At 43.8% G+C, this 12110-nt stretch overlaps 1 protein-coding gene across 3 annotated transcripts in view; it reads right to left on the reverse strand.

Moving 5' to 3' along the window:
- ACOT9 (acyl-CoA thioesterase 9) overlaps positions 1–12110 on the reverse strand; it is a 53460-nt gene that overhangs the window by 30549 nt on the left and 10801 nt on the right. For all 3 annotated transcript variants that reach the window (XR_012515581.1, XM_003924092.3, XM_003924091.3), the window contains 3 exons: positions 11371–11416; positions 8395–8565; positions 8107–8144 (listed from right to left, as the gene is read on the reverse strand). Coding sequence is in view for 2 of the 3 variants with exons in the window: in XM_003924092.3 (XP_003924141.1) it covers positions 8107–8144; positions 8395–8565; positions 11371–11416 (255 nt within the window). In the remaining variant the exon portion in view is untranslated. The remainder of the gene's footprint in view (positions 1–8106; positions 8145–8394; positions 8566–11370; positions 11417–12110) is intronic.

The following is a 12110-nucleotide window of genomic DNA, read 5'->3' on the forward strand; positions in this document are numbered from 1 at the left end:
ATGCACCTTACAGACATCGACTCATTTGAAGTTGTATAATTATATGTTGACTGGCTCCCAGCTTTCCCCATGATCCATTCAAATTTGTATCACAAACTCTTAGGACGAGATACGTGGCTCAACAAATACTTGTTGAGGAAACATAAATCCTTCCATCTATGCACCTGCTAAAGGACGCACCGGAGGAATGATAGGCTAAAGGCAACAAACTCCATTTAAAAGTCTTTGTCCAGAAAAGAAATCAGATGGCTCTGACCTATGGCAACAGCAGTAGAAACGAAAAGACTACGAGTTAAGAAGAAGCTAAACCTGACAAGACTTGACAGTTTTCTAGCTTGGATAGGTAAGCATGGTGTACTAGTCACTGAAAAAGAGAACACAGGCCGGGCACAGTGGCTTGCGCCTGTAATCTCAACACTTTGAGAGGTCAAGGCAGTAGGATCACTTGAACCTAGGAATTCAAGACCAGCCCAGGCAACATAGCACAGACTCCATCTGTACCAAAAATACAAAAGTTAGCCAGGTGTGGCGGCACATGCCTGCGGTCCTAGCTACTCAGGAGATAGGTGGGAGGATTGCTTGAGCCCAGGAGGTCAAGGCTGCAATAAGCCATGATCGTGCCGCTACACTCCAGCCTGAACAATGAAGTAAGACCCTGTCTTATAATAAAGAGAGACTACAGGAAGAAAAGAATGGGCCATTTTCAATGTGCTGAATTTGAGGAGCCTATGGCACATCCAGATGAAGGTGTTGGGCAGGGCACAGTTGCTCACACCTGTAATCCTAGGGCTTTGGAAAGCCACGGCAGGAGGGTCACTTAAGCCCAGGAGCTTGACCACCCTGGGCAACATAGTGAGACTCCTGTCTCTACAAAAAACTTTAAAAATTAGGTCAGGCGTGGTGGCTCAAGGCTGTAATCCCAGCACTTTGAAAAACAGAGGCGGATGAACCACCTGAGCCCCGGAGTTCCAGACCAGCCCAGGCGATATGGTGAGATCCCATCTCTACAGTAAAATACAAAAATTAGCCAGGCATGGTGGCGTGTACCTGTGGTCCTAGCTACTTGAGAGGTTGAGGTGGGAGGATGCTTAAGCCCTAGATGTCGAGGATATAGTGAGCTGCGACTGCACCAGTGGACTTCAGCCTGGTGACAGAGCAAGACCCTGTCCCAAAAAAACAAATTAGCCAGGCATGGTGTTGCATGCCTGTATCCCAGCTACTCAGGAGGCTGAGGCAGAAGAAACACTTGAGCACACAAGTTCGAGGTTGCAGTAGGCTATGATTTTACCACTGCACTCCAGCCTGGGCAATAGAGTGAGACCATCTCTAAAAGAGAAAAAGAAATCTAGTAGCTAAGAGGAAAAACTGAAACTCAGAAAAGCAGGCCAGGAAATGTAGCTTCTTACGTATTCAGCGTACTGATAGCAATTGACACAGTGGGAGTAGATGAGTTTATAGAGAATGTGCAATGTCTCCTCCAACCTCCTGAGAGAAATAACAAAAAAAAAAAAAAAAGAGAGAGAATGTGCAGTGTCAACCCAAAGAAGGGCAGAAGGGAAGGGTAGAGAAGAGACGGAGAAAAACGTAATATAAATATATTTTTTACCACTGATCTGTGCACTTAAAAATGATAAAGATGGACCAGGTGCAGTGGCTCACACCTGTAATCCCAGCACTTTGGGAGGCCGAGGCAGGCAGATCACCTGAGGTCACAAGTTCGAGACCAGCCTGGCCAACATGGTGAAACCCATCTCTACTAAAAATACAAAAATTAGCTGGGCATTTTGGCAGACATCTGTAATCTCAGCTACTCGAAAGGCTGAGGCAGGAGAATCACTTGAACTGGAGAGGCAGAAGTTGCAGTGAGCCAAGATCGTGCCACTGCACTCCAGCCTGGGCAACAGAGTGAGACTCTGCCTCAAAAAAAAAAAAAAAAAAAAAAGAAGCCGGGCGCAGTGGCTCAAGCCTGTAATCCCAGCACTTTGGGAGGCCGAGGCGAGTGGATCACGAAGTCAAGAGATCGAGACCATCCTGGTCAACATGGTGAAACCCCGTCTCTACTAAAAATACAAAAAAGTAGCTGGGCATGGTGGCGCGTGCCTGTAATCCCAGTTACTCGGGAGGCTGAGGCAGGAGAATTGCCTGAACCCAGGAGGCGGAGGTTGCAGTGAGCCGAGATCGCGCTATTGCACTCCAGCCTGGGTAACAAGAGCGAAACTCCGTCTCAAAAAAAAAAAAAAAAAAAAAAAGATAAAGATGCTAAATTTTATTTGTATATTTTAACCTCAACTAAAAAATAGGGCTGGGTGCAGCAGCTGATACCTGTAATCCCAGCACTTTGGGAGGCCACGGTGGAAAGATCCCTTGAGTCCAGGAGTTTGGGACCGGCCTGGGCAATGTGGCAGACCTTATCTCTACTAAAAATAAAAAAAAAAAAAGCCGGGCGCGGTGGCTCAAGCCTGTAATCCCAGCACTTTGGGAGGCGGAGGCGGGTGGATCACGAGGTCGAGAGATCCAGACCATCCTGGTCAACATGGTGAAACCCCGTCTCTACTAAAAATACAAAAAAATTAGCTGGGCATGGTGGCACATGCCTGTAATCCCAGCTACTCAGGAGGCTGAGGCAGGAGAATTGCCTGAACCCAGGAGGCGGAGGTTGCGGTGAGCCGAGATCGCGCCATTGCACTCCAGCCTGGGTAACGAGAGCGAAACTCCGTCTCAAAAAAAAAAAATAAAAAAAAAATAAAAAAAAAATAAGTCAGGCGTGGTGGCTCACACCTGTAATCATGGCACTTTGGGAGGCCGAGGCAGGTAGATCACGAGGTCAGGAGATTGAGACCATCGTGGCCAACACGGTGAAAGCCCATCTCTACTAAAATACAGGTGTGGTGGTGCATGCCTGTAGTCCCAGCTACTCAGGAGGCTGAGGCAGGGGAATCACTTGAACCCGGGTGGTGGAGGATGCTGTGAGCCAAGATTGTGCCACTGCACTACAGCCTGGGCAACAGAGCAACACTTTGTCTTAAAAAAAAAAAAAAAAAAAAAGCTGAGCATGGTAGTGTGCATCCATAGTCCCAACTACTCAGGAGGCTAATGCAGGAGGACTGCTTGAGCCCAGGAGGTTGAGGCTACAGTGAGCTGTGATCACAATACTGCACTCCAGCCTGGGTGATAGAGTGAGATCCTGTCTCAAAAACTAAATAAATAATTTTAAAAGATTTAACTATTTTCATTGTTAAATTTTAAAATGTCTTAAAATTTAATTAACATGAGCAAATTATAAAATTCAAAAATTAAATAATCCCTTTTTGGAAGGACAGAAGACAAAACCCTGAGGATAACCTACATTTAAGGGGTCAATAGAAAAAGAGGAACCTACAAAGGAAACTGCAAAAGAGCAGCCAGCTAAGCAGAAGGAAATGTCACCAAGGCCCAAAGATGGGCTGGACAATAACAGAAGCCACAGAGGGGTCAGGTCAGCTCTGAAAAGTATCCATTTGATTGTGCTCTAAAGGGGTGAACGGCAAGGTTGGCAAGAGCAGTTTCAATGGTGTGGAGGAGCAGAAGCCAGAACGCAGAAGATGGGCAAATATTTAATAACAGGAAGGTAGCACACAGAGGCAATTAGAGCAGGTGATTTTCCCAGTTCTTTTAAGAAAGTGAGCTATGAAGTGAGGAAGAAAGTGTGAGGGTGTTTTAAGGAAAGAGGATTTTACTTATCTTTTTTTTTTTTTGAGACAGAGTCTCACTCTGTCACCCAGGCTGGAGTGCAGTGACGAGATCTCAGCTCACTGCTGCCTCCGCCTCCTGGGTTCAAGCCATTCTCCTGCCTCAGCCTCCTGAGCAGCTAGGACTACAGGCATGCACCACTACACCTGGCTAATTTTTGTTTTTGTTTTTGTTTTTTTGAGTCAGAATCTCGCTCTGTTGCCCAGGCTGGAGCACAGTGGCACAATCTCTGCTCACCGCAACCTCCAATTCCCAGGTGCAAGCGATTCTTGTGTCTGAGCCTCCCAAATAGCTGGGATTACAGGCGTGCACCACCATACCCCACTAATTTTTGTAGTTTTAGTAGAGATGGGGTTTCACCATGTTGACCAGGCTGGTCTCGAACTCCTGGCCTCAAGTGAACCACCCACCTCGGCCTCCCAAAGTGCTGGGATTACAGGTGTGAGCCACCCCACTCGGCCTATTTTTCATTTTAAGATGGAAGAACCTTGAATATGTTTATAACTTGAAGGAAAAGTGAAGTTGAGAAAAGGCTCAGGAAATGAGGGAGAAAGCCAAGTGATAAGGCAGTTCCTTGAAGAAATACAAGGAACAGAATCAAGTGAACAGGTTAAAGGAACTGGCCATCAGCAGGAGTTAATGAGTAAGAAAGAGGGTAATGGCAGGGGAGTTTGTCTATATAAGGACACCTAAGCAAGCCAAAGTCAACCAGGCTGGAGTGCAGTGGTGTGACCACAGCTAACTACAGCCTCGACTTCCTGGGCTGAAGCAATCCTCCCGCCTCAGTCTCCTGAGTAGGTGAACTACTAGCGCACGACACCACACCCAGCTAATTTTTTGGTTTTTGTGGAGATGGGTACTCACTACACTGCCCAGGCTGGTCTCAAAGTCTTGGCCTCAAGCAATCCTCTCGCCTTGGCCTCCCAAAATGCAAAGATTACAAAGGGTTACAGGTGTGAACCACCATGCCCCGCCAGCCAAGAATCTTTTTTTTTTTTTTGGAGACAGTCTCACTCTGTCGCCCAGGCTGGAGCACAGTGGTACAATCCCAACTCACTGCAACCTCCACCTTCTGGGTTCAAGCAATTCTCCTGCTTCAGCCTCCCAGGTAGCTGGGATTACAGGTGTGTACCACCACACCTGGCTAATTTTTTGTATTTTTAGTAAAGACGGGGTTTCACCATTTTAACTGGGTTTATTTAATCTAGAGAAAAGAAGTTGCTAGGTGTAAGCCTAACAACAAGTTTATATCTATATTTTAAAAGTTATGGGCCGGGCGTGGTGGCTCACACCTGGAATTCCAACACTTTGGGAGGCCGAGGCGGGTAGATCACGAGGTCAAGAGATCAAGACCATCCTGGTCGATATGGTGAAACCCCTTCTCCACTAAAAATACCAAAAATTAGCTGGGCATGGTGGCACGTGCCTGTAATCCCAGCTACTCAGGAGGCTGAGGCAGGAGAATTGCCTGAACCCAGAAGGCAGAGGTTGCAGTGAGCCAAGATCGCACCATTGCACTCCAGCCTGGGTAACAAGAGTGAAACTCCGTCTCAAAAAAGAAAAAAAAAAAGTTAGGGCTGGACATGGTGGCTCACGTCTGTAATCCCAGCACTTTGGAAGGGTAAGGCAGATGGACCACCTGAAGTCAGGAGTTCAAGATCAGCCTGGCCAATGTGGTGAAACCCCATCTTTACTAAAAATATAAAAATTGGCCAGGCATGGTGGCACATGCCTGTAATCCCAGCTATTCGGGAGGCTGAGGCAGAAGGATTGCTTGAACCCAGGAGGCAGAGGTTGCAGTGGGCTGAGATTGCACCACTGCACTCTAGGCTGGGCAACAAGAATGAGACTTCTTCTCAAAAAAAGAGTTAGGGCAGGTGCAGTAGCTCACACTTGTAATCACAGAATTTTGGGAGGCTGAGGCAGGAGGATCCTTCAAGCCCAGGAGTTCAAGAGCAACCTGGGCAACATACGGAGACCCCATCTCTACTTAAAAAAAAGTTTTTAAAAAAGACATTAGAGCCTTTCTTTGGACCTCTTCTTAACCATTCAGTCCAAATGTCATTAGGTAGAAGCAAGTGAGATTGCCTAGAGTAGGGTGTTGGCACCCAAGCGGGTGAAGAGGACATCCTGCAGAGGAGCTGCAAGAGTGATGGCACAGTGTGTCACAGTTTGAGCACAATAAAGAAGGTAAGCCTGTAGCGGGGGACCTGGTATGGGGTACCAGGTGAGGTGAGGGGAGCATCCATGATGCATGAAGGGTGGCAGCCATAGGAAACTGGTCACATACAGGGGAACTGATTAAACAAGTAAATATATTAAGGAGAATGAAGCCAGTTGCAGAAGGGAATTACAAATATGGAAAGGAAGGAAATGAGAACGAACCCCATGGTGGTTGAACTGGAATTGGAGCTATCAGTGTGATACCATCATTTTCATACATACTATACAACAAAGATTTAGAAATAGCATAGATGGGCCAGACGCGGTGGCTCATGCCTATAATCCCAGCACTTCAGAAGGCCAAGGTGGGCGGATCATGAGGTCAGGAGTTCAAGACCAGCCTGGCCAACACGGTGAAACCCCATCTTTACTAAAATTACAAAAATTAGCCAGACGTGGTGGCAAGCGCCTATAATCCCAGCTACTCAGGAGGCTGAGGCAGGAGAATTGCTTGAACCCAGGAGGCGGAGGTTGCGGTGAGCCGAGATTGCACCACTGCACTCCAGCCTGGGCGACAGAGCGAGACTCCATCTCAAAAAAAAAAAAAAAGAAATAACATAGATGTTAGATCCTCAGAGTAGCCTTTTCAAGTAAAGAAAAAAAGCATAGATGTATATATATGCACATCTATTTCCCAGCTCATCCATTAAGAGGGTATGGGAGCAATGATACCCAGGAACAATGACTACTCCAAACGCATCTATCTCCATCCCTAAACATCATCCTCCATTTCAAAATATCATTCTCCATTTCAAAAAAGGGCTTCTTGGAGATGTGGCTGATTCTAGGACTGGGGCAGGGAAAGTACAAGATGAGCCTAGAATATCTTATTGTGCCAGAAAGTACTCAAAAAATAATGGGAACACATCAAAAAAAATCCACACAGAAGCTAGACTGAAGGGACTGGGACACTCCCAGGATGATTTGAACAAAAGATAGATGACAGTAACATATCACAGTCCATTCAATAAAACAGGAATTCCTGAGTTCATACCAATTTAAAAATAATGAATCGAAAGTCTGATAAAGGTCTCAAAGTTACTCACCCCCCACCCCATGACGTACTTATTAATTACAAAGGGGAAAAGAGTAACTTTACAGTGAAGAAGAGCAGCAGACATCATCACCATCCAGTAAGCAAAGCTGATGTCATCAGTAATGGGACAAATCAAAACCATGCACCACTTGATAGGATGCAGTAAGAACAGAGCATCCCTTCTGTGACATTCCTGCCAGAGATGCATAACCCAAAGCTAATCATAAGGAAGCATCACACAGACCCGAATCGAGGGACAATACACAAAAGAACCATGTCAAGGTCACGAAAGCCTAAGAAAGATGAAGGCACTAGTCCTGACATGATAACTAAATCAACATATGATTCAGAACTGGATCCTTCTGCTATGAAGGACCACTGGCAAAAGTTGAATGGCGCCTGAGGATTAGACTTTCCTGATTTTTTTTTTTGAGACAGGGTTTCACTCTTGTTGCCCAAGCTGGAGTGCAGTGGCGCAATCTCGGCTCACTGCAACCTCCGCCTCCCAAGTTCAAACTATTCTCCTGCCTTGGCCTCCTGAGTAGCTGGAATTACAGGTGCTTGCCACCACATCCGGCTAATTTTTGTAATTTTAGTAGACATGGTTTCACTATGCTGGTTAGGCTAGTCTTGAACTCCTGACCTCATGATCCACCCCCCCTAGGCCTCCCAAAGTGCTGGGATTACAGGCGTGAGCCACCGTGCCTGGCCAATTTCCTGATTTATTATGGTTGTTTTGTAGTTATGTAGAAGCATGCCCTTGTTTGTAGGAAAGACATATTCAAATATTTGGGGGTGATATAGCATCATGTCAGCCATTTATTCTCAGATAATTCAGGGAAGAACAATTCTTCATACTGTATTTGCAACTTTTCTGCAAGTTTAAGACTTTTTAAAAAAAAGTTACTAGTAAGAAAGATTATTCAGACTATATATCCATTAAATAGGAATCTGCATAGGAAAAAAATTATGACAATTCAGAAGTAGTAGATGCCCTTCTTTTTTGTGCACTTTAGAATATTCCCATCTGTGCAGTTAAATAAAAAGGCTGTTTCTAGTCACAGAATTCAATGTATATCTGTAAGTATCTATTAGAAAGACTAAAATAATACCAGTACCTCCCAAGCTGTCAAGATCCTCAAGAATCCTGCCAAATCTGTGAAATAAAGCAAACTGTGAATTAAACAAAAATCATGTCTCCCTTCGAAAATAAATAACACACTTCAGGGTAATGAAAACATTCTAAAATTGATTGTGGTGATGGCTGCACAACTCTAAAAATACCAAAACCATGGCATTGTACACTTTAAACAGGTGAATGGTATGGTATGTAAATTATATTTCAAAATTGTTATAAAACAAGGGAATAAAATAAACACAAATACATAAAAATAGCACTATGTTACCTTACGGTGTTTTGAACAGTCAAATATTTCTCTCGTAATTCAGGCTCACTGCCCAAAGGCAAGAGAACTTCAATATAACTGTCCTTCATTCTCCTAGGGGGCAGTGCATCCTGTGATTTGGCCAAGAAACTATGAAGTAACTTTCTTTCTTCCATTGCCTTCACATGGTCTCTGAGAAGAAAGGATGCAGGATTCATAAAACAAGAGCACTTCTAACCCACAGTTCCAGTGGTACACAGGCCAGTAAGATACCATCAAAGGAGGAAAAAGAAGATCTGGACCTACTTTCACCTTTTCATCCTCCCTCCCTTCCCATCCGCCACTTGGTGAAACTGATCGTTTCTGGTATCATTTCTCAGACTTAAAAACATGCTTAAGGCTGGGAGTGGTGGCTCACACCTATAACGCCAGCACTTTGGGAGGGCGAGGCAGGTAGATCATCTGAGGTCAAGAGATCGAGATCAGCCTGGTCAACATGGAAAACTCCATCTCTACTAAAAATACAAAAAAATTAGCCAGACATGGTGGTAGGCACCTGTAATCCCAGCTACTTGGGAGGCTGAGGCAGGAGAATTGCTTGAACCTAGGAGGCAGAGGTTGCAGTGAGCCAAGATCGCACCACTGTACTCCAGCCTGGGCGACAGAGTAAGATTCTGTCTCAGAAAAAAAAAAAAAAACTTAAAAGTGATATATATAAACATATATATATATATATATATATATATATATATATATACCCAAATGAGCTACATATTCACCCTTATCAAAAATCATACTCAAAGACTAGAATATTTGAAATTAAATTAAAAATTCAGAGAGATGGATACAATAGTGTGTGTGTGTGTGTGTGTGTGTGTGTAAAAATATATATATCTAGGCTAAAGAATGGCTTGGCCACTCTACTTGATATTCCCATTTCTTGGACTCTCTGAATCCCAGTTCTCTCTCTCTCTCTGCCTTCAATTTCAGGAAAGAGAGAGAGAGGAGGGAAAATGGACTATATCCAAAGGAGGTATGGAAGGCAGAACAAAAGGTAAAGAAGAACGGAACATGAAAAGGAGACAGAAAGGGAAGAAAAAGAAGAGAAGATTAAGGCGGAAGAGAAAAGAGAGACAAGGGGATATGGAACAGCAATGTTGACAAGAACATTAGCTAAGATGTCTTTCTAAGCTTAACTTACAAAGAATTATTTCCAGAAATGTTTAGCCTACAAAAAATACAAGATATAGAGGAAAGTGTTAAATGACACCAGTAAATCCAGAATGTGGAACATTCTCAAGACAAATGGCTTGGCCTCCTTAAAGTCAAGCTCACGGGGGAAGAATGACTGTCCACTAATCTAGATTAGGGGAGACTAAAGAGTCATAACCATCAGACACAATATGCAATCCTTTACTGGATCTTGATTTTTTTTAAAAGCTATAAAAAACATTTTTGTTAAAAGGAGTAATCTACTGAAAAAAACTAGAAACAGTTGAGGAAATGTGACTATGGATGATTAATGTACTACCAGGGAATTGCTGTCAATTTCATTACATGTGAGAATGTCTTATTTGCTGGAGATACATGAAGGCTGGTTTTATAAAATATTTACTGGAGATGCATGCTGAAGTGTCATGGTGCCTATAATTTACTTAGAAATGGTTCAGTCACTATGTGTATATTGGCAAATTTGGCAAAATATTAATAAGCATCGAATCCAAGTGGTGGGTACACAGGAAAGTATACATTCTTTCTACTTTTTAGTAAATTGAAATTTTTCATATAAAGAATTTAAAAATAGGCTGGGCATGGTGGCTCATGCCTGTAATCCCAGCACTTTAGGAGGCCGAGGCGGGCAGATCACAAGGTCAGGAGATGGAGACCATCCTGGCCATGGTGAAACCCCGTCTCCACTAAAATACAAAAAATTAGCCAGGCATGGTGGCACATGCCTATAATCCCAGCTATTCAGGAGGCTGAAGCAGGAGAATCGCTAGAACCTAGGAGGCAGAGGTTGCAGTGAGCTGAGATCACGTTACTGCACTCCAGACTGGCAAAAAGAGCAAGACTCCATCTCAAAAAAAAAGAATTTAAAAATAAGTGATTAATTTCTATACCAACAATAGATTATTTTTTTTTTTTTTTTTTTTTTTTGAGACGGAGTTTCGCTCTTGTTACCCAGGCTGGAGTGCAATGGCGCGATCTCGGCTCACCGCAACCTCCGCCTCCTGGGCTCAGGCAATTCTCCTGCCTCAGCCTCCTAAGTAGCTGGGATTACAGGCACACGCCACCATGCCCAGCTAATTTTTTGCACCTTTAGTAGAGACGGGGTTTCACCATGTTGACCAGGATGGTCTCGATCTCTCGACCTCGTGATCCACCCGCCTCGGCCTCCCAAAGTGCTGGGATTACAGGCTTGAGCCACCGCGCCCGGCCTAGATTATTATATGTCTAGTGATCACTCGTGTTTTTTTCTATCTGATTTTAGCCTCAAAATTCTGTACACCAACAGGGATATGATCCTATTTTACAACTAGGAAATATTATGAGAAAGAGAAAGACGATATGGGAGACCGAATTCTGAACCGACAAGAAGGAGTCAAGCTGCATGAAACAGAGAAACTAAGAGACTTGGGTTCAAGTCCCAAACCCTAACATTTAATCATTCAATCTTTGAGTTTCAGTTTCATGTGTAAAAAAGGAACAGGAACATATGTCATGAGTATGTCACAAGTTTTGAGAATCAGTGAGGTAATATACCTAAATGCACTCTGAATAATGCAGAATATATGTAAATCATATTCTTTCATGACAATGAGGTGTCCTCTGATGAGTATGTTGAAATGTTGACCTTTTCCCTCAAGCAAAATACTTTCAACCTATCTCTGAACACAGGGCTCCCCATCCCCACTGTGAGACCACCGACTGAGCCTAAATACAGCCTAGTATAATACCTTGGGTATGAAAAGAATGAATGAAAACAAAGATGCATACCTCCAGTTTGTGGATGCTCCTACTATCTCCCGCAACTTATCTCGAACTGAAACAAAAATAAACAGGTCATTCCATGAAACAAAGGAATACGAGAAACAGATTATAGCAATGAGCTCAAGAACTGTGAAAAGCAATTCATGTATGCAAAAGATTTAAAGATTCACAGACTTCCATTTAATGCCACAACAAGCAACACAGGGACTGGATTGAACCTCTGCTCCCTAAAAACCTGAAACAACTATACTGTCTCCTTAGTGCACAAATGAATACCTTTGTGTCTATCACTAGGATTTATATGAACAAACAAAAAAGGGTAACTTCAATTATTCATTTAATGGGCTGTATCAGTATTAGCCCGACGAGAACCACTATGATGGAGATATGAACAGGATTCCCACCTATCTTCTTTTTTTTTTTCTTTTTAAGACAGAGTCTCGCTCTGTCATCCAGACTGGGGTTCAGTGGCACAATCTTGGCTCACTGTAACTTCTGCCTCCTGGGTTCAAACAATTCTCCTGCTTCAGTCTCCCAAGTAGCTGGGATTACAGGTGCTGCACCACCACACCCAGCTAAGTTTTATAGTTTTGTTTCGTTTGAGATGGAGTTTCGCTCTTGCTGCCCAGCCTGGAGTGCAATAGCGTAATCTTGGTTCACTGCAACCTCTGCCTCCCAGGTTCAAGCGATTCTCCTGTCTCAGCCTCCCAAGTAGCTAGGATTACAGGCACACGCCACCATGCCCG

The sequence above is a fragment of the Saimiri boliviensis genome, chromosome X (assembly GCF_048565385.1).
Source record: "Saimiri boliviensis isolate mSaiBol1 chromosome X, mSaiBol1.pri, whole genome shotgun sequence".
Taxonomy (NCBI): Eukaryota; Metazoa; Chordata; class Mammalia; order Primates; family Cebidae; genus Saimiri; species Saimiri boliviensis.